General features: G+C 52.9%; 10 protein-coding genes across 10 annotated transcripts; 6 read left to right on the forward strand and 4 right to left on the reverse strand.

Moving 5' to 3' along the window:
- Positions 1 to 106: 106 nt before the first annotated feature.
- On the reverse strand, positions 107 to 331 carry N7539_003529 (uncharacterized protein; the record flags this gene model as incomplete). The annotated part of the gene is made up of 1 exon (XM_056933131.1): positions 107 to 331. The coding sequence occupies one exon, from the start codon at positions 329 to 331 to the stop codon at positions 107 to 109; it is 225 nt and encodes a 74-aa protein (XP_056790672.1).
- A 372-nt stretch (positions 332 to 703) lies between these two features.
- Positions 704 to 1,576, forward strand: N7539_003530 (uncharacterized protein; the record flags this gene model as incomplete). Its single annotated transcript, XM_056933132.1, has 1 exon — positions 704 to 1,576. The coding sequence occupies one exon, from the start codon at positions 704 to 706 to the stop codon at positions 1,574 to 1,576; it is 873 nt and encodes a 290-aa protein (XP_056790673.1).
- Positions 1,577 to 2,325: 749 nt separating this feature from the next.
- Positions 2,326 to 3,313, reverse strand: N7539_003531 (uncharacterized protein; the record flags this gene model as incomplete). Its single annotated transcript, XM_056933133.1, has 3 exons — positions 2,326 to 2,473; positions 2,725 to 2,795; positions 3,269 to 3,313. The coding sequence occupies 3 exons, from the start codon at positions 3,311 to 3,313 to the stop codon at positions 2,326 to 2,328; spliced, it is 264 nt and encodes an 87-aa protein (XP_056790674.1).
- Positions 3,314 to 3,749: 436 nt separating this feature from the next.
- N7539_003532 (ATP synthase subunit C family protein) lies at positions 3,750 to 4,220 on the reverse strand (the record flags this gene model as incomplete). Its single annotated transcript, XM_056933134.1, has 1 exon — positions 3,750 to 4,220. The coding sequence occupies one exon, from the start codon at positions 4,218 to 4,220 to the stop codon at positions 3,750 to 3,752; it is 471 nt and encodes a 156-aa protein (XP_056790675.1).
- A 1,027-nt stretch (positions 4,221 to 5,247) lies between these two features.
- N7539_003533 (uncharacterized protein) lies at positions 5,248 to 5,776 on the reverse strand (the record flags this gene model as incomplete). Its single annotated transcript, XM_056933135.1, has 2 exons — positions 5,248 to 5,477; positions 5,740 to 5,776. The coding sequence occupies 2 exons, from the start codon at positions 5,774 to 5,776 to the stop codon at positions 5,248 to 5,250; spliced, it is 267 nt and encodes an 88-aa protein (XP_056790676.1).
- A 4,280-nt stretch (positions 5,777 to 10,056) lies between these two features.
- On the forward strand, positions 10,057 to 10,749 carry N7539_003534 (uncharacterized protein; the record flags this gene model as incomplete). The annotated part of the gene is made up of 1 exon (XM_056933136.1): positions 10,057 to 10,749. The coding sequence occupies one exon, from the start codon at positions 10,057 to 10,059 to the stop codon at positions 10,747 to 10,749; it is 693 nt and encodes a 230-aa protein (XP_056790677.1).
- Positions 10,750 to 11,504: 755 nt separating this feature from the next.
- N7539_003535 (uncharacterized protein) lies at positions 11,505 to 12,662 on the forward strand (the record flags this gene model as incomplete). The annotated part of the gene is made up of 1 exon (XM_056933137.1): positions 11,505 to 12,662. The coding sequence occupies one exon, from the start codon at positions 11,505 to 11,507 to the stop codon at positions 12,660 to 12,662; it is 1,158 nt and encodes a 385-aa protein (XP_056790678.1).
- A 1,972-nt stretch (positions 12,663 to 14,634) lies between these two features.
- On the forward strand, positions 14,635 to 15,093 carry N7539_003536 (uncharacterized protein; the record flags this gene model as incomplete). Its single annotated transcript, XM_056933138.1, has 1 exon — positions 14,635 to 15,093. The coding sequence occupies one exon, from the start codon at positions 14,635 to 14,637 to the stop codon at positions 15,091 to 15,093; it is 459 nt and encodes a 152-aa protein (XP_056790679.1).
- A 1,118-nt stretch (positions 15,094 to 16,211) lies between these two features.
- Positions 16,212 to 21,434, forward strand: N7539_003537 (PT repeat family protein; the record flags this gene model as incomplete). The annotated part of the gene is made up of 1 exon (XM_056933139.1): positions 16,212 to 21,434. One exon carries the CDS (start codon positions 16,212 to 16,214, stop codon positions 21,432 to 21,434), a length of 5,223 nt encoding a protein of 1,740 aa, XP_056790680.1.
- An 844-nt stretch (positions 21,435 to 22,278) lies between these two features.
- Positions 22,279 to 24,836, forward strand: N7539_003538 (uncharacterized protein; the record flags this gene model as incomplete). The annotated part of the gene is made up of 2 exons (XM_056933140.1): positions 22,279 to 22,525; positions 22,654 to 24,836. 2 exons carry the CDS (start codon positions 22,279 to 22,281, stop codon positions 24,834 to 24,836), a joined length of 2,430 nt encoding a protein of 809 aa, XP_056790681.1.
- Between the last annotated feature and the right edge of the window lie 318 nt (positions 24,837 to 25,154).

The raw sequence follows: 25,154 nt of genomic DNA on the forward strand, positions 1-25,154 counted from the left end.
CCTGTCAAGAACTCGGCCGGCTCGTCATAATCCAGCGTCATCCGGGATTTGCCGCTCATTCTTCGTTGCATCTCGACTTCTTGGGTTGCATCACAGGGCAACTTCCTCATCGTGCCTGCATTCGGAAACCCTCCATCATCCACCCGCAGTCGTAAGCCTGGGACGCCGACTCTGTCAACCCTGTTGGAAATCGCTTATCGCGGCTCTTGAGACAGCCCAATAGCATTACACCGTCGTCGAGGCTTTTTGTTGCTGCATCTGCCACAGCTGGCGTCAGTGAGCCCTTGGACGGGGTACTCAACACCATTGCACCCAGAAGACCACGAATCATCGTGACAACACACCACGGGAAAGATCGACCTCATTGCTTGCTGGTCAATCAACGAAGCATTCAACCCTTTTTTTCTTTGGGGTTGATTCTCTCTCTTCTTTTCAATCTGCCTCACCGGAGCTTTCCACATTCTGTCATCGCTCTTTGATCCTTCGTCTTTGTTTCGCCTTGCTACCACCCGTCAACGTGTTAAATCTTCAATTATTTGCATCGCTCGCTCGCTCTACTACCGCTCGCAACGGCCTTTACAATTATAGCGGTCCTCGAAGAGGCAGCTTCAACATCATCATCATCATATACTCTTGCTCTCTTTCTACGGTCACAGTGACTATTCCGCCTACCCAGAGAACCGGGTGATCACCTGCTCTCAGGATGCCGTTGGATGGCGCCTCATTTACCCCCTTGAATCTCCCCCCGACTTTTACACTCCCACGATGCCTGGAATACTTTGAACTCACCGCCGGACCCAACACGGATCTGTGGCGAAAACCACCTAACGGGGATACCTCGACTGCGCCCATTGTCTTTACCTCGCTACGTCACCCTTTTGTCGTCGCCGAGGTCACCGTCAGTGCGGACTGGGAAATGGAATGGGATCAAGGGGGCCTAGTGATTTTCGCCGGGGCAACACCTCAATCGTTATCATCGAATGCTCGCAATGGATTTTCCTCCACACGTCGCTCAATCGCAGATCGGACCACGCTGGCCTCGTCGCTACCACCCTCCACAACGCCGACGACGACAACATCAACAACAACATCACCCCCGCGATCGTCACCACTACCGTGTAAATGGGTCAAAGCCGGCATGGAATTCTCCTCGGGTACCCTCAACGCCTCTTCTGTGAGCGCCACTGCCGACGGGGCAGACTGGTGTGTCTCACCACTCGGACCCGCGATGATGAACTCTTCAGGGGGAGGATGGACCATCCAATCTCTACGGATTAAACTTGAGCGGGTTGGCCATGCACTCTGGATCTGGTACCAGGTTCCCCTGGCTGCACCTTACGCAACCACCCCCGGTGCAGTGGGGAGTACATGGAAAAAGTTACGAGAAGTAACGTGGTTTTTCTATGGCGTCGAGGATAAATTTGTTCATGTGGGTGTTTATGCGAGTCGTCCGACAAATGTGGCTCGGGGTCAGACGATGTGGGATGCCATGCATGGGTTGACGTTGGATAGTACATTGGCGGCGGGACCGACTGATGGATTGGTGGTTGAGTTTGAGGATCTGGAGATTTTTTAGGAAATCATCCGGATGAAGGGTTTTGCGAAGTTTCTTTTCCAGAGACCTTTTGTTTTGACTCTTTGAAAAGTCATTGTGGTTGAAGATGAGCTCGAGTGTTTGATGCATCGGATCCGCCGGTACCGCTGAGCTATTCCTCTTCTTCCTCTTCTCAAGCCCTATCTTTCTTGAAATTCAACAGAATCAATGCTCAATCTCCTTCAATCTGCGCACAGGAATGCATCACTGGTAGTAGTGAGACTGTAAGAGAGCCGGGCATTCACACTGGATCTCTAGTTGGTGCCTCGTCACCAGATAGCAACTCGATTTGATTTTCTGCACTTGCAAAAACTCTTAGCCTCTGATTTACTCCAGCATACATGAACCTGTGACAGAAGGTCCACTACTCGTATACATGGCATGTATCACACAGCCCACATAAACACCGACATTGTGACCCGCTTCTCTAGAATATCGAGCAAGCATCCTGTCCCGTGCCCGCTGCTTTTCTTCAAAGTTAAGATTTTCTTTTTTTTAAAAAAAGAAAAGATCACCATGCTATGTGAATTGAGATCAAAAACTCTCTGTCTCGTGTCTACAGATTGAGAGTGATACAGCTCGGTCTTCTATTCGAGATCTGACTCCCGTATCTCAACCTCATGGTCATTAAGCAGGTGCCGCAGTGTTACTCGAACGTTGAAGCTCCGTGCCCGACTCCGTCCCGTCGGGACGAGCTGCAGGTGGGCTGGAGCTAAGGGCTGGAAGCTGAGTCATCCGAAGCTTTCGCCGCCGCGGCCGAGCAGAACACCTGCGGGCAGTGAGTAGTAGTAGTAGTAGTAGTAGTAGTAGTAGTAGTAGTAGTAGTAGTAGTAGTAGTAGTAGTATGCGAGATACAGGTACAATAGCGGGAGAAGCCAGCTAGGTAAAACACGTAGTACATTTCTTATACGGCTACATTCAGATGTCTCTAGGGCTCGGACGAGAGAGAGAGAGAGAGAGGCCGGGGTAGTAGTGAGATTATTCTGCCGGGGCCGAGTCACGTCTGTTACGTGTATGGGTTTGAGGCGAGCCTCGTGTGCGCTTAACCCTGGATCCTGGAGCTTGAAAGGAATTGCAATATGATTCGGTAGAGATGAAAATTATCCAGTGGAAGAATTGATATGTGAGACGTCGTGATTGGGGATGGGTGCTCGGAAGAAGAGGAGGAGGAGGAGGAGGAGGAGGAGGAGGAGGAGGAGGACTGGATTGGAAGGAAGAAGAAGGGGCGCGTTGAGAATGGGAGGGCTGAATGCTTCGGAATTCCATCCAAAAGGGGCCGAGGAAGATGATGTCGTCTGGGGAAAGGACTGGAGAATCTTAGGGAGTGCAGGTGCATGTCCACTTTTTACGGCCCAGGAGTATGCCGTTGAACTGTTTAAGCTATTTGATGGGGTAAACGCCGGCTATAGACTCGGATATGTGAGATCGAACTTGGAGTATTTGTTGTATACTGAATTATGGCAGTTTGCCCCGTCAAGTCCTACGAGATCGGTCCTACATTCCATAGAGACTCTTGTCGGAAGGATATATTTCTACAAGGAAGAAACGGGAAAAAGCTTCTGTTGGGGTAATACACAGCAAGGGAAAGAGACTCTCAACACACAGAGTTTTTGTTGTGGCTCTTGGATAAGTTGGGATGGGTAGGCCATTTTAAAAGACTCTATATGTACATACAATAAGGAAATAGGTGGTTGTAGATGACGCTGAAAAGTAGTACATGGTAATACATCACGACCAGATACCCTCCCCGGCTCACAGAGGACAAAGGGAAAAAAGGAAGAGGAAGGCAAAGGAAAGGGAACAGGAAGCACTCGAACAACTGAGAATGACCCAAAAGAAGAAAAAAAAGAAGAAATTGAAGAGAACCGTCTATATCAGAGGGACAATGAAAAAAAACAACCAGTTCATCTTCCTTTTCCTTTCTTTTATATTCCCAATCATTCTGTGTTGACATGTCCCATTCGTTGTCTTTCCTTCCCCCCGGCAAATCTCTCTTTGCATTGGGAGCTCCATGGACCCCGAGTCTCCCATAAACGTCCATCATCACATTTTTGTCTCGTAGAACAATAAACCAATCAAGGAAACGAGATCAAAAAGCGAGACGGGAGAGATTAGGGGAAGCTCCCAAGGGTTTTCCGATACGAGTTCCAAACGCTTAGACGTACTTGCACATCATGGCAACCATGAGATCGAAGAGACCCATGGCCTCGACGAAGGCGAAACCAAGAATGGCGTAGGAGAAGAGCTGACCACGCAGAGCGGGGTTGCGGGAGACACTCATGAGGAGAGCGGCGAAGACGAGACCAATACCGATACCGGCACCACCGAGACCAATGGCGGCGGAACCCATACCCAGGTTCTTGGAGACCTCGACCATGGCGGAGGCGACCTCGGAGGAGTACTGGCGGCGGGCAGCGGTCTGGAAGGCCTGGCGAGCGTTGGCCTGGAGGAGGGTGGAGGTGGCACGCTTGGGGGTAGCAGCGAAGGTGGCAACGGGGGCCTTCTGGGAGGTGAAGGTGCGCTTGGTGGCAGCGTTCAGCTGGAAGCGAGCAGCGGGACGGGCGACCTTGGAGGTCTGGGCCATGGTGGAAGCCAGGCGCTGGGCGAAGACACGGGAGGCGGCCATTGTGAGGTATGAGGTGGTCTTTTTGGAGGGGGGGGAGGAGGAGGATGAAAGATAGAAGGAGAGAGAAAAAGAAGTTGCGGAGGAATAAGATGGAAAGGGAACTTTTCAGGGAAGGGAAAAAAGCTGAACAACTAGCGAAGATGGCCTACCCTGGACATAAATACTGTCCGGGCAAATTTTCGCCCGTCCGGGTCTTCCAGTCCAGGTTAGTGCGTGACTGTGTGAAGTGTGTGACTGTAACTGTGTATTCAGTATTGGGACCTAAAAAAGCCCTATTTTCTTGTGCGTCACTGCGTGTAGCCTGAGAGGATTCCAGCCGCACATCCATTGGCCGTACTGTACCCTTACTGGGGTGGAAATGGAATGCTGGGGATGAGGTTGGGATTTCGGTTTTACCCAGTATTTCGAGAGACATTCTCCTATACACTGTACAATTGGACATCGGCGCAGTTGGGGGATCAAGGAGGACCCGAGTTCAATACGTACGAGACCGACAGACACAGCTTCCTCTTTCATGAGAGAGTCCTCCTTCATGCCCATGGGGGGGGGGGAGGTTGCAAGATTACAGTACCGCACGTCGGGTTCAATCGGGTCAGCGCAGGTAGGTTTCCTGGTCCAGCTGGAAGGCTTGTACAGTACATCAGTAATCACTGAATCAGTATGGAAGAGGAACTGTGAGCTGTAAAGATTATCCCATACTTTGGGGACCGGCGCCGGCCGCAGACGCATATTGATGGTCCGGACGGCCTTGAGACAAGTCTCAAATTGTCCCTGCATATGATACTGCAGGTCGAGGATACATCGTGGCATTGCACTGCAGTGCAGAGCACATATGCCTGCTGACTTCGAATTGCGGTATCATCTCGACGATACACCCTTTTGCAAAAGAGAACAATCACCTCCAGGGTCATTCTTTCGTTTCGATCATTCTTTTTTTTTTTCCCTCTTCTCTTACATGCCCTTCCCTGCAGTGGATCATCATTTAGTTCCAAGTTGGTGGATGAATCCACTAGACCCATCGGCTTTTCTACCAATCATAATGCCCAATTGCTCCACCATCGTCCCCAATCGACTCCCGGCGTTTCCTAGTTCGGGCCGACTCGGACTGGCAATCCACCAGCAGCCGCGTCACTGGGCAACCACCGGCGAAGGGGCTGGCTCGGGTGGATCCCTGGAATCCCTGTTCCTCGGGAGCTTGCCTCACCGAGTCGTTTTTTTCAGCAGCCACGGAACGACGGTGACGAGAAAAAACCATCGCTGGATGAGGAGTGTCGACAATAAGGAAACCGGATCCGGCACCACAGCTCCTACACCATCACCTGCAATGGGTCAGTCGAGGACAGAATTCCTCTTATACAGTACAGTACGATAGAAGTTCCACATCGAGATCTACAACAAGCAGTCTATGACTATCGTGTCGGGGCTCTCACACGATCCCGAAAAGGTACGGTCCATGCAACATCCTGCATGAACCTGCGCTTCTGCACAGATCAGAGATCGGGCGGACTAGAGGACTGACGTACTCGCGCAGCTGAACCGCCCATGCCGAAGGCCATGTTGGTGGAAAAAAAGAGGGAAGCCGCCGCCGGTACTGTAATACCTGGTACAGGCGAATGGCTTCCGAGACAAGGGGCCCCCCGAAGCAGGAAGGACGATTGATACAGTACCGGTTTGGCACTGTACAGTGTACAATGTACATCACGAGAAAAATCGGCAAAAGAAGGGGAAAAAGATGAGGGAGCGCCGGGTAAAGAAGGGATAAATTACGGAAATCCTGCTTCAGAAGGTCAGACACGTCCTCACTTCCCTCGGCCTCCACACAAGAGGATCAGAGGCTGTAATTCTGACCCGCCAGAACCCGACTTGGGAGACACGAAAAATGGGTCTCCCCTTCCGGTTCACCCCAGACCAGTGACCGGCGGGCCCAAATCCGGTCGAATCGATTCTACACCTCGCGGCGACTCAGTTGATATCCATATCGCGCGGTCGGAATGGCCTCACTCCCCAGCGCCCGTGGTGGAAGATGCCACCAGGTCCAGCATATGAGGCGCAAAGTCCCCGACGAGGCTCTTTGCGAACTTCTGGAAAACTTTGCGCGCCGGCTGCAGACGCGGAAAGCGAAAGGAGCTTGGCGGGACCCACACGAGCTCTCGAGTCAACTGTGACCGGCCCTTGTGCAGCTCATTTGGCAGGGATGGGCCGTGAGACTCTTGCCGGGCGGCTGGTGCGCTCAAGGGGACCTTGCAGCCGCGCGCAGGGGCGTGAGCAAAAGGACTGTTTGAGATCCGAACAACCCACGCAGGGTCTCTGCGAAAAGGGGGACCGGTGGTCAATATTTATATTCGCGTGCAATTGTGCAGTGAAAAAGATGGAGTCTCTTGACGAACGACGCCATTCAGAATGGGTGTACACTGTACAATACAGAATCATTCTTTCCACTCGCAGGGCCGAAAGGGGACAAACCGGAGCTGGGAAAAAAAAAAAAAAAGAGAAAAGAAAAGAACAGAAAAGATTCATGACCGTATGTTGTGTATCGTCCCGGCATTCCTGATTCCTGAATAAGATTTCGGTCGTCCGGACGTGGATCTCGTATCACACTTGGGTATTCGAGAGAGTAGAGACACATCTTGAGCTCGCGGACCAGTCATGACTTGGGCGTCCAGCGAAAAAGGTGCCGTTTGTCGGGAAAAAGGGGGAAAGCAAGGCTCGGGAATTTGCGGGACCATGTAATTTTACGTCTCATACCCATCGATACCACTGTACATTTGTACCAGTGTATCTCGTACAAAGACCACTCGACGAGTCGACTCATCGAAGCATCATCGACCAACGTGAGGTCATGCGCATGACATGGCTTGGTCCAGCTGAGGCCAGGCTGGCAACGCCCATCCTTCCTTGCCCCGGAACGATCACGGAGGGCGTCCTGACTCCTGATCCGTGATCTTGACGGTCGTTTCAGTCGTTCATGTGATGAATCGTGGATAATTTTGGTTCCACATCTCACTTACGAGGCTATGGACTGGACTATCTCGAGGGTGACTGAACTTTCAGAGGTTCCCTCCCGTCGATTTCTCACGTCCAGTCAGCCTCATCTCTGTGCAACTGTCCTCCAACCTGATCATATGCTGCACTGAGACGCCTTACTCGCGCGGTGGCCCCCTAAGTACATGCTGTTCCGTCCACGTCATCCAGCGTGCCTCTCTGAACCTCTCTATCACCCTGGTACTTGGGTGATCAACCCATTGTAGGATCTGGTTCGCGATGAATGGAGGATCCGGTCAGAAAGGAATCCACCTCGTCCGGGCATCCAGAGTGGAAAGGTGGATCTGTGTACAATACACATTGTGAACCGGAGCCACTTCATCGTCAAGATCTGTATCGATGTCGTTTCCTTGGTATGGGACAATGTGAATTTCACCAGATACAGTACGCCTCTCGACCCTAGCACCGCTGCACCAGTGAGAAATTGGAACCGCGTATCTCTGCCTATATTGCGCGGTTTCATCGGACAACCACGAACTGGCTGGCAGCTACCCCAAGGCGTACAGTATCAGACTGGTATCGTAGCAGTGTTGTAGAGTGTAGACCATGTTAGTTGTCACCATGAATGTGATCATGATCGAACTATCAACGGCTAGAACTGAACGCTTTCCGGACCTAGAAGTGGATGCTCGTATCATACAAATCCCATTCCATCAATCGTGCTCGAGAGGATCGGTACCTGATTGCATAGATGGAGTTGTAGAGGTTGCCCCAGCTTTCAAGGCCAATCACCGTAGCACAAAGCAGCCTTCCACGAGGAGTGCTGGGATTGTGGGATGTGGATGTGGTAGACGTGAACAGCGTTGGATCTCGGACTGGCCCTGAATAGATATCAGAGCTGCGTACGAGTCCGGCCATGGGGCAGAGCAATCATCCCAGCGAGGACTTGCTTCCAGACTTATGAGATTGAATGCCAGACATGCTGCATTCAGGTCGGTGTAACGGTGCACAGTGCACATAAGGGAGCTCGCACATTCGAAGAATCAGCTGGCTCGTGGGCAACTAAACGTCGGACCGTCAGCACATCGGCACACAATGCAAAGGCCACAGACCCCATGGAGGCTGGAGCTCTTACTCGTGAAGTCACCATGCAGTGATGCACTACTATTCCGGCAGCTGAGCTCGCCCAGAGCCTCCAGATCATCCTGGCCATCTCCGTCACCCGAAAGGGGAAGAAGATGACAGGACCCATAATCCCTCCGGGGCAAACACCCAGATGTGCCCTACCCTCAAAAGCCACAATGGAGGGTCTCCTATTCTTCTCCAAAAGGCTTAAATCCCCGTTTCACCTTGCACCGGTTGATGTCACTGGGCTTTTGGGGAGCAAAGTAACACTTTTCCCCAGATTTTGAATTTCGCTGATCCACCCCCCACGGGAAGGAATTGGAATTAGGGCTTGACGAGCGTCGCGTCGGGTCCTTTGTAGAAGTCTCATTTCAAGCGTGGGTATTTTCCTGCTTTCAGAATCAGTTTCGGTTGTATTGAATTATGATGAATGGGCACCTGATTATCTCCATTACACTTGTGCTCGTCCACAGTGAATGAGACTCGCTGAATCAAAGAATAATGTGCTCCAGCTGAGCGCATTATTCAGTCGATCAATTGATCCCATGACTAGTATCCGTCCTTTATGCCTTTCCGCTGACCCGAGTTTTGATCAGCTTGCCGCTACAAGCTTTGAATCTCTTTCACTGCCTTCTCTTTTCGATCCATGAATCCAAGAAGGTAACGGTGACAGTGGAATGATACTGACGTGGGAAAACCGAGAAGATCCAGTGGGACACACGTGGGTGTTGGTATAACCGTTGAGACGCTGTCACCTGCAAGGTCGAGCTCAAATCCAGGTTAAAGCTCCGATGACATGTCTCGTGATGGTTTTTTTGACAGGACAATTTGACCTTAGTCGGCACTTTCCGCAGGCTCCTGGACCTTTCGTACCGGGCCTCGCAGACGAATGGACCTCATATTTGCTTCGACCACGATCCGATGGTTCCCATGTTGAATCTGGCTTGGAGGCACGCAAAGAGTCCGGCTGCGTGCCACCACACGATTATCTCAGATCCATAGTCACCAAGCTGCGGTATAGCTCTGCCGTCTGCAGAGAGAGAACTGAAGAATATAGACGACGTCGGTTCCAAATCTCAGCGACGACACCGAGGACTGCGTGCTGGTGTGGCGCATAGCAGACAAAGGGCTAATGGCTGCTAGCTGTCATTGGGATGTCGTTGTTGAACAGCCAGATATTGCTTCGAAACAGAGGCGAGGAGAATCGTCCGTCCCAGAGATGCTGTCGTCCGAAGTTGATACTCGTCCCAGTCGATCTGAACAATCTTCTCAGCAGAACTCGGTGAAGAGAATGGAATAGAATATCTGTCGCCCCATGAATACAGAGAATTCTCTAGCAAAATCTCAACATCTGACATATACATATTGTGCTTCGTCTGTTCATGTGCATGACTTGTTTGTCATTTCCCAAGTAGGTAATTCGCTTCCATGCGCGCGTGTGTTTGCCCCCGGTGCTGGCAGAATCGCCAGGACACAAACATCACGAGCCAAGTGTAAACACAACAAAGTCGTCTTCCCCAACCTTCCATACCTTCTGCACTTGTCCATCTTTTGTACTTTTACATATGCTGGCCGTACATCGCACCACAAAACACATACCACACGAATACGCATCTTTCCAATAGTTTCCTGCGACCTCTTCAACTCTCTCTCTCTCGAAATAATCATTCCCTCACACCCCGTCACACCGTCACACCTCCACGACACAACTTTGTCTTTGACATCCACCATGCCCAAAAGGAAGTCGAGTTCCAAGCACGATGACGGCCTGAGAGCCGCCCAGGTTCTAGATACCGTCCACGACGAACTCAAAAAAATTCGAGCTGCCCACGAACGACTCACCTTCGGCTTTCCCCACACCATTCGCACTCTCGGCGTCATCAACGGGCGTGAATTGAATGAGCTCGCCATCATAGCCGATAGAGTGGCCCAGAGTGCCGACGACTTGCGCGAAAAGCTGGAAGCCAACGACCCGGCTAAGAAGTACTACGAGGCACGCAAAAAGCTCTGGGATGTCCGCCAGGCCTCCCTGCAAGTCGCCCTCACGTACCGTCAGCAGGCAAGTGCATTCAGCGAGGGGCTCGACGCAATGAGACAGCTTATCTGGGGCAGCCTGTCGATGGTCACCGACTTGCTGAACGACGCTAGCTTGAAGCCACTTGAAGAGCTCCAGCAGCAGAGCGTGCGCACGGTCAAGAGAAAATACTGTAATCCCCAGGATGTATCGGCCAAAGACATTGAGTCCACAAAGAACGAACACGTCCAGCCCTCCGTTGAGTCAGAGACACCTGAGGTCACCCCTCCAGCTTTTGTTCAGTCTGACCCATACGATTACATGGACATCAATGCCGACCTCGGGGACGATCCTCTCTTGGCGGAATACAAGGCAATAGTTGAGCGAGACAAGGTACTTGAATTGTGATTTTTCTTGCATGAGCAAATCAGGCCTTGACAGCTTGGCTTGCCTGTGGAGCGACGGTCATGACAAGGAGAATCTGACGGCTTGACAACTCCCGACCAGCCATGGGTGAAAAAAAAAATGTCAGTGTGGAACTTTGCAATTTGTACTTTGCCTGGCTAACAAGTGGTAAGCCCCTGGTAGCTTGACAACTCGCGTCAATTTGGGGATGATCTGGATATGAGGGTTGCACATGTTGCTTGGACTTTTTGTTGACGAATTTCTTTAATTTATTTTTCTTTTCGCATCAGCAACTTCATACGACGATCGATTTTTTACAAGAACCGTAGATTCACGAGGAGCGTAGATAAATCTTCCAAGTTCAGACCTCGAGAAGAGACAATGCGAGAGTCTGCTTGCGAATAAATGATGACATCAAATTTTAGGCTACCAAAACTCTACAAATTACCCATTTAGGAAACAAACATCCCCGGATGGAAATGAGGGCTGTTTGGATTAAGATGAGCTTGATTGCCTATAAGCCAATGGCTGTGCTGCCTATCAATGCTCAGGCAATCAATCAAACTTTTTGTTATATTCTATCTGCCCGCGTCAGATGGACTTCACTCAGGCTGTAGGCATCATTCCCAACCTCACTGTCGCAGTCCAGATGGATGAAGAGCTAGATATCGCAGCCTAATTGGCATCCTGATATAAAAATGCCCCAAATCACCTCTCTTCCTGGCCTCATTCACCTCTCTCTAAACCTCACTTCCACCATGTCTGCCTCTGACATGCCCGCCTCCGACATGCTTCCGAGCCTGCTGGAGCAGCTCGGAGCTGCCAAACTCTACGAGCTCTCGGTCCAGCGCGACATAGACCCGCTCCATGAAGACCTCCTCTCCTCGCTGCACCGAATGCAGCCAAGCTACAACGCTTTTGCCCAGCACGGCACCAACTTGGCGCAACGAGCCATCGACATGTCCTTCCAATGCTTCGCGGTTCGAAGTGACGCAGCCACCCAGGCCCATAAGCATCTGGGCACCGTCACCGACACGGCTATGCTTTTCGAAGACGCCGTTCGCGCCACCGCCGAGGCACACGCCGCGTTGGCCTTGCAGACCTGCGTCATGATGGACGCCCTGCAAGAGCTACACAAGGCGTGCTCGTCCAACGACTTGGAGAATGCCCTGCAGGACGTTGACGTCTCCTTCGCGGTCCCAGCCGGGACCGACCCATCACATCTCCCCACGGACATGTTGACCAAGGCCGAGCTGGACGAGGTGCTCTGGGACCTCTATGTCAACGAGCCCACGACGGAGCAAGAGAGGACAAAGCCCGCGCCAAACGCCACCGACTTCCTCACGGACGAGCAAATGGACGAGATCCTCGGCAACAACACCGTCGTGGACAACAACACACAGCAAGCTGCTGGTCCCGATGATGATGCCGCTCCCTCTGGCAACGACGACTCCCAAGACAGCGATGCCACTGAGGACTGTCCATACGAGAGCGACGTCGAGATGCTCGACCCTGGCTGCTACCAGCCACTTGGTTTCGAGGCAGTCGACCATGCACCTGCCGGCCCGGGAAAAGCCAACCACACCAGGGTTTCCTCTGCCTCCTCATCCTCGGCCTCGTCTTCTACCGCTGGGGCGCCGGCTCGGGATTCCGAAAAGCCGGCATTCACCAATCCCTTTCTCGCCGCGGCAAGCCGGTCTGGCATCGAGGGTATCCTGGCATTGGTCGCCATCCTCACCCAGTCGAGCAATGCCAACAAGGACACTCGTGTCACGGCCTCGCAGACAAGCCCCCTAGCAAGTGGGATTGACGTGACCTCGCCGGCCTTCTCCGAAAGATTTCAGGGAGAACTCATCCGGGAGATCGGGGAGACCCTGATGTGGGAGGAGCAGCAAGAGGCGGCCGTCGGTAGGTAAGAAGACCCCTCGAAGATGTGAGTTGGAAGACATGTCTGGTCGGTGCGGGAGTGAGAGGATGGTCTTTGATATTGAGCTCAGATTTGGCTTGGTTTTGGTTTGGTTGATGCGGTTCTCTTTTTTTTTCTTTTTCTTTTCTTTGTCTTTGTAGAGATACCCACTCATGCCGTTGCTTTTTCTTCTTTTGTTTTCCTCCTCTTTCCGAGATTCAATCTGGAGACTTCTCCAGTAATCCACTCAAAATATAGACATCACGTTCTTCCTGGCATCCATTCAGATACAATCAGAGGCATATTTCATTTCTTTGACATGCAACTGGAAGTACTTGGAAAATGGAATCTATGAGCCATCGTCAAGAGTTCAAAAACTTACTCCGTCGTATTTTCCAATCTGAACACCCCTCCACAGCCATCTCAGGTTGCTGTATCAAAAAAGCCTCCAGCTTGAATTGGTGGGAAGAGGCGTGGTTTCTCCACGACTGAGAAAACACCAAGTATCGCGAAGAGGACCGAGGGCTATAGGCACGGTATCTTTATTGATATCGGGTGAATCGCGTATCACGCATGAATATATCAGTTTTCTTTGGCCGTCCTTGGATGAGGGTAAGGTAGTTCATACCCCGGGCTCCCCTATATGTCACTTCTAGACCTCCACTCCAGACGGTATGTCTCATCATCCTGTCAAGTGCTGGATGACCTCGAGTTGGATAACCCGAGTCAGTTCGAAGACGGTGATGGAATTGAGGGAATCCCAAGATACGCCAGCGTCCTGTGTTCTTGCCAATTTACATACCTGACCTTTCACACGCTACCCTCGTGATGAGAATTCTAGTGATCGTTTCCAACTACTGTAGATCCTCGATGGGTAGCTGTTTACCACTGTAGTTGACAATCATTGACCATTACATGCATTAATCTTGACCACTTTTCCATCCAGCTTCGGGATGCACTTGATCTTTAGCTGTTGGAGTTCATATTCTCGGTACTTGAAGGATGAACCATGTGCGTAGGTATGAATGGAGCTGCAAGGGTTCGTTGAAGACTTGGAGTTGGTGGAAACCCTAAGGAACACCCGTCTTGGGAAGGCACATGACCGACCTAGCTTACACTTGATGGGCCATGCTTAGGTGCGGGAGGGTACACGCTATTGCGAAAGCAGACCAGATGGCGTTGATGATCCCATCTCTGTGTGCGACTGAGGCTGATGAGTGGTCTTTCCCCCCAAGCTGCGTTTGTCGAGGGTTCGCCCTTGGAATCCTCCATGTCAAGAAACTGTCGTTGGTAGCCTGATGCTGACTAGTGCTACTGCTCAGATGCCCCATTCTGCTGCTCGCAGGTGATCGGGGCCGAGTGGGGACAGGATGCACCTGACACCTGGTGTGTGATTGGCTGCTGATTAGCTCTCCACGGCGGTCAACAGACGCTAACTCTTAGCGCGCCCTTTGCCGGGTGGGTCCTTGTGGGTTCGTCTTTCCCTCTTTGGGTTGCCTTGTTTTCTTTCCTTCCGAGTCGAGAGGATTGACTTTGGTTGCTGTTTGTTGTCGAGGACGATGCCCGATGATGGTACGGCACGGTCCATTTCACAAACATGGTGCAATCCTCCACCGTAGCACAATGCAAGTTGTGAAGCCTTCTCTTGGACCACAATTGGTGCTACCTTACTCGGTCTGGCATGTCTGCCACCTTGACCCCGCACCTGAGAGAGGTGCGATAAGACTGTGAGAATCGCCGACTCGGCATCCTCTGATGCATTGAAGCTATTCCTTTAGCTCAAAGTACTAGTTACTAGTTAGCAGTACTTTACATGGTAGTTAGAGTACTGAACGACCTGCCCTATATTTAAGTTAGTACGGTACTTACTCCTCCCAGGTACTTACTCCTTAGGAGTACTTCGATGGCGAGGCCTACTTCCTGACGCAGGCTGTTTGAGTTGGCATGGATGTCTTGAGATAATCCGCATCTTTGCATCCAACATGATCAACCTTGCGTCCCCGCGCCAGCGTGAATCTGTTCTGCTTGTGCCGTCTGCATCTGCGTCGACCGAAAGTTCCGTCCTAAGCCGATCTGGGAATGGGGCCTCGCTGGAGACCGTCCGAACTCTGAACTGGAGGGAACCCGCCACGGGAACCTCGGCGGACGGACGAGCGGCCTCACCGCATGTTGGCGACACCGCCGTGTGGGCCCAACGACGCCATGGCGATTGGGCATCGGGGCCAGGCTTCCTTCCTCGAGACTCATCTTCACCTCACCAGTTGGGTCTCATGCACGGCCGGGACGAGCAGAGCGCAGAGACCTCGAGAGGAGGATTGCGCGAGACCCTCATACGACTCCAATCGGTAAGCTCAGCAGCTGTCGCTATCATGGCACACACTGCACCAGATTCACTCACAGTAGTCGACGGGTCTATACTCGACTACTCTCCACATGAGTAGTGGTTGGATCACTATCTCGCACCCGCATGTGAGGCTAGCACGAGCTGCTCATATTTGGTCACTGTGCCAACTGGCTCCACTGATGACTCTTTTTTTTATCCCCTTCTCTTTCCCTGTTCCTCTACCAAAGACCGATCATCATGCTCTCTTTGGTGGTTTGGAACTCGAGCGCTGGCTCATATCGGCGCGACTCCTTTTGATTCGGAGTGGGTATGCCTGGTCGTCTGTCACTACTGGAAGTGATCCTTGTGCGAGGCATTGCAGATATGATGTTTCGGCATCTGGGGTCGTACCATTCACCTGTCGCTATGGGAAGAGTACACAGACGGCCGGGAATCAAATGCAAGAAGCTTGAACGACCACCACTTGCAAATTCATCTTTCAATCTTCACATGAAAGCCCTTCTTTCCCTGAATGGGGTCAATGAAGGTCGGTAACGACCATGGGTTCAAGGGACTACGGTAGTAGGCTAGTAGTGACTACGGACTAGTAGTAGCAGAAGTAGCAGAAGTAGTACCAGTGTAGACTGTAGACTCCGGGTCCCGTGAAAGCCAAAAGCCCGTAGCCGCGGACGTTCATTGTTGTCCTTCCATGTGGTCCTAGCTCCTCTCCAATTTTCTCATCCTATTTTTTTTTCTAGCCTTCCCCTCCCCCTCTTCCTCTCCTCAACTCTCTAATCAACCCCCCCAATTGCTCATCTCGTGGCCCTCCATTGCAAGGGCTCTCAAATCTCGTTTTTTTTTTTCTAATTCCCAGCCTCACCTCGCTTTTTGTTGCTTGTCGTTTACTGCATTCAAAAAAGCCTTCTGTATCATCGATTTGAGTTGTGCTCTGCTTCCGCTGCTGGGCAATTTGGCGATTCTGTAATCTTGAGATCCCCGACATTTATCCACTACCACTCAGCCCCTCCTCACTTAATCACGACCGTTACGACTTAACGACTTAGAAATTATGGCGACTGCGGCAACTCAAAGCGGTAAGTGTAGAGTGGGGGACCGAATCCCAAAAAAGAAAAAACAACAATGCAAAGAGACAAGAAAAACAACTCCACGGAGAGGACCATTGCAACTAACAGTCATATAGTGTCAGAGGAGCACCTCCCCAAAGAACCTGTCTCGATGGAGTCTGTTCCATCAGCGACTCCTGTCGCCGTCGACGACAAGCCCGCGGAGATCGACACCAAGGAGGCGACCACAGACGCAGCTGCACAGGACTCGGCCGAGCCAGAAGTGCCCTTGACCGCGGCACAGAAAAAGAAGGCCAAGAAGAACAAAAAGAAGCAGCAGAAGAAACAGGAGAGCATGGATGCCGCCGCCGCTGCTGCTGCCTCCACAGACGATCACGCCGAGACAACCGAGGACAAGGAGGAGCTCGCCAATGGTGACGCAGCCTCTGTGGCGGCCGAAGACTCCGAGTCCAAGTCAGTTGTGGACAAAGAAACTGTGATCGAGCCCACTGAAGCGTCAGTGACCAAGGAGGAGGCTCAGCCGACGAGCGAGGATAAGGAGGAAAGTCTGGCTGCAACCGTCGCCACGGCCAACATGGCGACGGATGCTCAGGAAAACAGCGATGCGCCAAAGGAAGTGCAGACCACCTCCGAAACCCTCACGGAGCATTCCACTGGGGACAAGACCACTGCAGAGCCGAAAGAGGAAATCGCCGCGGAGGAGTCTGCTGCCGACTCAGCCGTCCCCGATGCCAAACTGGTCCTAGACGTTGGTTCCTCTGAGAGCGCCGAGCCCGTTGAGGTTGAGGCTGAGGTGCAGGAGACCAATGCTGCCGAACCGACCATCGAACAAGCCGAGAAAGAGTCTGCCGCACCTCCGGCTGAGAGCGAGCAGTCGCTGGGCGACGTGAAGGAGGCGGACTCGGTCAAGGCCGAAGACGACACTGCAACCAATCCCGCTCAGGCCGAGGAGCCTTCGTCCGAGATGTCTGCTCCTGAACCTGTTGCCGAGAACACGGCCGAGGAGTCGAATGCTGAGAAGCCCACGCTTGCCGAAGTTGTCGCTGGAGAGACGCCCTCCGCTGATCAATCGGCGCCCGAGTCGAAGGAGAACCCGGTCGAGCAGGAGAGCGTTCAAGAAACCAAGGTCGATGAGCCCGCCAGTACCGAGGCTCCTGCTGTTGAGGTTCCTACTCCTCTGCAATCAACTGCTGAGGAGTCCTCCAAGTCTACCGCTGCTGAAGAGAAGGATAAGGAGCCGACAGCCAGCGAAGTAGCGGTTGAGCAACTTGTTGCTGCCGACGAGGCCAGCGAACCTTCTCCCGAAATCGCTCACGTCGAGACTGTTGCCGAGGAAGAGAAGGCTGAGAATTCTCCCCCTGCCGAGGAAACTGCTGCCAAAAACGATGAAGAGCCCAAGGTCACCGAGGCTACTCTATCGACCATCGAGGAAGCGACTCCGGCTGAAACAGCCGAGACAGCCGAGAAGGATTTGCCTACAACTGAGGAACCCGCTCCTGAGAAGGCTGCCCCTGTTGAAGAAACTGAAAAGGACTCTCAGGCCGATGAGCCAGCCACTGCTACTTCGACGACTGAGTTTTCCGCCACTCAAGAAACCTCTGCTGAGCAGTCTGTGAAGGCGGCCACTACCGAATCTCCCGTGTCCGCTCAAGCCGAGGATGCCGAGAAACCCACCGAACACGCTCCTTCCCAGGCTGTTGAGGAGAAGGCTCCCGAAGCCACCGAAGCCACCGAAGAGAAGATCGTCGAACCTGAACATCCTTCCTTTGCGGAGGTTGTGGCTGAAGACACTCCATCTCAGGAGGCCGAATCATCTGTTGTTGACGCTCCCAAGGACGGCCAGAATGTGACCAAGCACGAACCCGCCGCTGAGAAAGCCGCCTCTGAGCCAACGACTTTTACTACTGAGCAGGTCGACGATGATGAGAACACTCCCGAGGAGCCTGTCACTCAGCTCGAGGCTAAGAATGCGGTGGAGGAGACTCCCGTCTCAGCAGATGCCAAGGTTGAGGACTCTCAGCCCGCAGCTGAATCTCATGAAGAGAAGGCTTCCGAAGAGAAGACCCCTGAACCCATCAACGAAGAGGCCGCCGCACCTGAGGAGCAGAAGGGTACAGAGGCTCCCGCTGAGACCGCGGAAGACAAGCCTACGGAAGTTGTCGAGGAGAAAACCGATGAAGCTGTCGTGGAGCCTGCTGAAGCCAAGAACGCTCAGTTCGTCGAGGAAAGGTCTTCCGAGCCCACCACCGAAGTCACCGAGGAACAGGCAACTGAAGAGAAGCTCGGCGAAGTCGCCGTAACTGAGAAGGACAAGGCTTCCGAGCCGGTTGCTGAGCCAGTGGCTGAGTACCTCGAGGAGAAGGCTCCCGAACCCGCCGAGAACCCCGTTGAAGCAGAGATCGCCAACGAAAAGGCCACCGAGCCCGTCAGCGCGGATGTCGCTGAGCCTATTTCGGAAACCACTGAAGATAAGCCTTCAGGGTCGGTTTCTGCGCCAACTGAGGAGACCGTCACTGAAGAGAAGGCTTCCGAACCTGCCGGCGAGAGCATTGTTGAGTCTGCTCACATTGAGCCCGTTGCGGAGACTGTTGCGGAGACTGTTGCGGAGCCTACCGAAGAGGCGAAGGACCCTGCTGATGAGCCTGCCAAAAAGGAACCGTCTGAGGCTATCTCTGAGCCAGTTGAAAAGACCCTTACCGACGAGAAGGCCGCGGAACCCACCAGCGAAACCTATGCCGAGGTAGCCGTGGCCGAGTCCACTGAGCAGGTGACTGAGTCGGCCACTGAGCCTGCTGTGGAGACGGTTGAAGACATGCCTTCCGAACCTCTTGCCGAAAAGGTGGACGAACCAACTGTTCCCGAAGAGCAGGCTGCTGAACCTACCAGCGAGTCTATCGTTGAGTCTGCCAAAATTGAGCCTGTCGCCGAGACTGCTCCCGTGACTGTTGTTGAGCCAGCTGAGGAGAAGGCCGCAGAGTCCGTCAAGGAAGAGGCTGCCGAGTCTGCCGTCGAACCTGATACCCAGGTTGCTAAGGAGCAAGTCAGTGAGCCAGTTGTCCAGGCCAAGCTTGCTGACTCTGCTGCTGAGCCCACTGCTGAGCCCACTGCTGAGCCCGCTGCTGAGCCCGCTGCTGAGCCCGCTGCTGAGCCCGTTGCTGAGCCCGCTGCTGAGCCCGTTGCTGAGCCCGCTGCTGAGCCCGTTGCTGAGCCTGTTGCTGAGCCTGTTGCTGAGCCTGTCGCCGAGACTGTCGCCGAGACTGCTCCCGAGCCTGTTGTTGAGCCCGCTGCCGAGCCTGCCGAAGAAAAGGTTACTGAAGACAAGGCTGCCGAGGAAAAGGTCGCTGAACCCGTCGCTGAGCCCGTCGAGGAGCCCGTCGAGGAGCACGTCGAGGAGCAGTCTTCTGAACCCCCTACTTTGGAAATTGCTTCAGATACTACCGAGGAGAAGGTTGCCGAGCCCGCTGCTGAGCCCGCTGCTGAGCCCGTCGCTGAGCCCGTCGCTGAGCCCGTCGAGGAGCACGTCGCTGAGCCCGTCGAGGAGCACGTCGAGGAGCAGTCTTCTGAACCCCCTACTTTGGAAATTGCTTCAGATACTACCGAGGAGAAGGTTGCCGAGCCTGTTGTTGAGCCCGCTGCTGAGCCTGCTGCCGAGCCTGCCGAAGAAAACGTTACTGAAGACAAGGCTGCTGAGGACAAGGTCGCGGAGCCCGTCGCGGAGAAGGTCGCTGAACCTGCCGTGGAGCCTGATACTCAAGTTGCTAAGGAGCAAGTCAGTGAGCCAGTTGTCGAGGCCAAGCTTGCCGACTCTGTTGCGGAGCCGGTTGCTGAACCCGCTGAGGGGAAGGCTTCTGAACTTACTCCTGTAGAGCCTGCTTTAGAGACTACAGACGAGAAGGTTGTTGAGGGCGTTGTCGAGCCTGCAGCTGAGTCCGTCGAAGAGAAAGCTACTGCTGAGCCCGCTGCTGAGCTCGCTGCTGAGCCCGCTGCTGAGCCCGCTGCTGAGCCCGCTGCTGAGCCCGTCGCCGAGCCCGTCGAGGAGAAGGTCGCTGAACCTGCGGTGGAGCCTGATACTCAAGTTGCTAAGGAGCAATTCAGTGAGCCAATTGTTGAGGCCAAGCTTGCTGACTCTGCTGCGGAGCCCGTTGCTGAGCCCGTTGCTGAGCCCGTTGCTGAGCCTGTCGCCGAGACTGTCGCCGAGACTGTCGCCGAGACTGCTCCCGAGCCTGTTGTTGAGCCCGCTGAGGAGAAGGCCGCAGAGTCCGTCAAGGAAGAGGCTGCCGAGTCTGCCGTTGAACCTGATACCCAGGTCACCAAGGAGCAGATCAGCGAGCCAGTCGTTGAGGCCAAGATTGCTGAGCCCGCCGATGAGTCCGTTGAAGAGAAAGCTACTGAAGATAAGGCTACTGATGTGGCTGCTGAGCCCGCTGTTGAGCCCGTTGCAGCGAAGGCTGCCGAACCTGAAGTTGAGCCTGATACCCAGGTACTCAAGGAGCAGGTCAGCGAGCCAGTCGTCGAGGCTAAGCTTGCCGAAGCCGTTGTTGAGCCCACGCCCGAGCCCAGCGAAGAGAAGGTCGCTGAACCTGTCAAGGTCGATCAACCTCTTGAACAGGGAATCGCAGCTGAAATCTCTGCTGAGCAACCTGAGATTACAGACTCGCCATCTGAAAGCAAGGAGCCTGCTACAGAGATTCCTTCCGCGGAGTCTTTGACCGAAGAAGCGGACAGCTCTGAGAAGTCATTGATCGATAGCATTCTTCAACCCCAGATCCTTGGAGCTGGAGCTGCTGCCGCCGCGATCGCCGCTGCTGCCGCCGGTGTTTCTTCTGCACTCGACGACACGACCGCGACCAAGAACTCGGTGACTGCTGCTGCTGCTGGGTCCACCCAGGCTGCCGAGGCAAAGTCCCAGGATGAAGCCTCCTCCAAGCAGGAACCGCCTAAATCTTGTAAGCCATCATCGTCGCTGACTCCGCCCAAACTATCCCAGCGCTCGTCCGAAACTGACCTCTTTCTTCTTCCTTCAGCTATCGCAGACGACCGTGAAGCTCAGTCTCAACAACCTGACAAACCCTCTGTAGACAAAACAGTCACTGAGCAAGACACCATTGTCGAGCCCGCGAAAACTCAATCTGAACCTGAGCCTGCTGCCGAATCCAGCTCGAAGCCTCGTGGTCAGCCCGCATCCGACAATGCTACGGCCGAAGATGCCAACGAGGAAGAAGCTCGTCCTACGAGCCAAAATCGGTCAGTGACTGCTGTTTCTCTCAATAGTCCGTCGGACAACTGGCTCAAGGCGTTCCTTCGGACCGTCTTCGTGGGTTTCTTTGGCACCATCTTCTCTCCCTTCCGCCGTCGTGGCAAGGCTTCCCAATAGATTTCTTCTCATAGATCTGAATGAGGAGCTTGAACCACCACGCACTCATTCACCCTTGCATGTTCGGCCTATGTGCCTGAACTCCATCCTATCTGAATTCTTGGAAATCTATCTCCGGGATAACAGATCTTACTAACACTGTTTCGATCAGGACGCTGTTCTGGCTTACCATTGCTGCGGTACCTTTCTTTGCGCTCATCTTCTTCAATCAATGATCGCGGCTTCTGACCGAAAGTCCTGTCCAGTCGATTAATATCAGTGCTCATGTTTGCATAAGCGTGCTGCACTGATAGAAGATGTCCAAATCTTTTGGTCTTCTCTCCACTATTGATTCCCCTGTATTGTTTACGATTCTCTTTGTTGTCAATTATTGAACTATTGTTTTGTCCAAGATACTGTATTCTTCGATTGAGGTTGTTTCTTTTATGTGTCTCTCTTGGTTTGGATCGAGATAATGAATTTCCTATGTCTTCATCATGTTAGCGGGGGTTCAGTAGATGCTTGCCACAGAAGTCTTCCTGCACGCAACGCTCACTACTCCATTGTACCTTATCGGACCTGATATAATGAAATTGACGATATATCATGCTGACTACGAGACCTGGAGAGCTTTACGGGTTTACCCGATCAGTGTGCTTGCAGACTTCGCAGGTTTCATCTCACTGCAATTTGTTTTGATACTGCCGGTCACGTTTTCCAGCCCATCCATTTTCTCTCAAACCCACACTTTCATCATTCACTCACGTCGCGTCTTTCAGTGCTTCCCGATCTGTTCAAAAATTATCTCATCCCACCTTGTGCGCACTTCTGTTTCCTTCAGAGTCTGTCCGCATCCAAAATCAAGATGAGTGACAGAAAGATTGGCAAGCCTGTTTCCAAATCCCCCAGGAAGCCAGGCACCTTGCCAGCATATGAATCTCCACGATCTGCTCCCACGCCTAGTGACACGGCTCGATCTAAAAAGACACCAGCTGCACAACCAGCTGCAGCTTCGACAAGTCGCCCAACTGCAGCGTTTGTTCGCGGTAATGCTTTCTCTGAGATGAGAGCGCGAGGCATCGACACCAGCAAGCTGCCTCGAAAAAGCTCTGGTGAGTATATCCACACGTGCGAGCTGTCATCTGAGGACTGTTCCTTTTTGACATGCAGCCCTCAGAAGATGCTGCTTGCGGCTGCATGGACTGAGTGAACGCGTTCGTTGACAATATTCTCGATACAGCAAGCTCAGACCCCTCCAGTCCAAACTACAAAATCCCGCGGATTGGCTCGAGCCTGGATTATGATAGGGAGCTGGCCATCCCCATGCCCAAACCGCCCCAGAGACGTTACAATACAAGTGAGAAAAGTGGTCCTTCCCCAAACCCTGCTCCCTTCTCCCACTTGCGGAAGGGTTCATTACCAGAGGCTGTTGTCCCAAACAAACAGGTTGATAACATTTATGCAACGGTTGGGAAGAAACGATCTCGCCTGCAGACACTGAAGTCGAAGCTCAGTTTCAAGGACCTTCACAAGGAGGCGACAACCCGTGACCAGGTGGTTCCCCCTCTTCCCAGCGGCTTGTCATCCGAGAAGCATGATGCTAGCAAGGTCTCAGTTCCTGGATCTCCTGCTGCCCCGGCGACGTGTGAAAGTCCCCGTATTCAGGACGGTACTGCAAACAGCAGATTGTCGACGCCGTCATCGGTACCAGGTGCTAAGGTGGATCTGAATAACGACAATGAGAAACCTGCAGTAGGTCCAATTCCACGGCTTCGACCCAAGGCTTCGACCTCTCCCTCAAGCCCTGGACTCTCTACCCCTGAAGGGTTGCCCCCAAAGAGCAAAACTTCTTTATCTGGCAGTTCAGCAGAAGGCGACACACCTCCCACGCATGGTGATCGCTCTAATGGCTCAAGCAGATTCAAGTATCTTCCTAGATTGTGGCCCGACAACTCTATGCCATCGACTCCATCTCCGGCACCCAGAGCAATACATCCTGCGCACCGCTTACTTGGAGCAGGGCTGACATCTAGCCCCCTCTCAAAAACTGTTTCTCAAGGCGACGAAAGTCCTGGCGAAATCGAGCCGCTGCTGCTTGAAAGCACAGAAATACTTGAGACTGGAGATCTTAGCCCTTACGCAGCCGAGTTTGCGAAAATCGTTAGAGCTATCCAGGGGCAAACGGACATCAAGATTAACAAATTGAGTGTGACTGTCTCGGAGTTGTCCAAGTGGGTGCATGATCAACTTGATGCTCGAGCTGCAGATATCGAAGATATCAAGCGCACAAATGCTGAGCTTCTTTCGCGAATGTCAGCAGTTCAGGAGGGACTCCGTAAGTCAAGGCTGAGCGCAGAGCTGGATCTCGCAAAGACAACTCAGCGAGTGAAGCATCTCGAAGAAAGGTTCGCAATAGCCGACAGAGAGGATATTGAGCCCTTGAAGAAGACCGCGAAGGGGCTGAACGAGAAGATTAACGATATGAGTGATCGGTGTCGGGAAAGTACAGTCAAACTTTCCCGGCTCGTGGACACCTATGGAAAGAAGCTTACGAAGATTGAAAAGGAACGGTCAAAGTTCTCTTCGCCTCCGGTCAAATTCGGTTCTTTCTCGAGCGAGCGTAGTGAGCTCAGCTCTGGATCAGTGTCATCTTCGTTAACCCGACTATCTCCACTTCCGCGGTCCATCACTGGTTTCTTACCCCGGCAGAGTGGCACGCTCAATGGCTCACAAACGACAAAGACAGGGTCTATCTTTCCCCGCAGCTTGTCTTTCAAGAGCAAGGGAGTTTCTTCTCCCGCTGGATCCAGTGCCCCGAGCAGTTTCAGTCAGCCTCAGGACAGAGCTTGCAGTGCCAGCGAGCCGAAGAAGCGACCTCCTCTGTCCTTTGGTAAACAGGACACTGACGGCTCTGGTTCGACTCATTCTACAGGCAAGTATTCCTGGCTTCCTCGTCTTTCAAGGGAAGAGCAACGAGGATGTGATGAGCGGGTGTACATCTCATCCGTCCCTTTGCCCCCTGAAAACAGCTCGCCCTTTGATGAAGAACATAAAATCTGGGAGCGTGGGACCACTCCCGCAAGCGAAAGCCAAGCACTAGGCGTTGATCTACGGACCGACACTTCAACAGAACCATCAACCCCAGTCCCTGCTTCGGAGGTAGATTCATCGCCAAACTTGCCCGATCTACCCTGTCTCTCTGTCGATCAAGCGAGAAGCAACTCTGGATCATATGCTCCAGAGAGGGCTCTTCCACGAATTCCTGATATTCCGCATGAGGAATCGTCTTCACACCGGTGGCTTCCTGTTAAGTCTGCTACATCCAATGCTCAAAGACAGATTCTTTCATCTGCCAGATCAGTGGAGGACATGCGTCGTCGACGTTCTCAGAAAGCTCGTGACGGGAGCGTCTCAGGCAAGTAAGACTTTTTTACGGGAACACCCTGTGTGACTATCCGTATGAGGAAATCCATGTGAGTAGCTTAGTCAGTTTATTTGTTTTTGAGCAATCTCTCGTTGCCAATCACCCTCGTTTGAGAATGGATTTGATGACTCGTCTGTTCCGTGCGATCTATGACACCATGACTTGAGATTGCGAAACATCTCAAAGGTTTCCAAGGCTGACGCCGGCTCCATTCTGGATGTGACCCCCATCATGCTCCGCAGCTATGAAACTCACAGCGTGCTCACATGGGTTGAACGGAAATACCCGCAGCAAATGTTAGTGCTTAGGGATAACGG

Source organism: Penicillium diatomitis, assembly GCF_028827545.1.
Source record: "Penicillium diatomitis strain IBT 30728 chromosome Unknown utg000004l_segment0_segment0, whole genome shotgun sequence".
NCBI classification, from domain to species: Eukaryota; Fungi; Ascomycota; class Eurotiomycetes; order Eurotiales; family Aspergillaceae; genus Penicillium; species Penicillium diatomitis.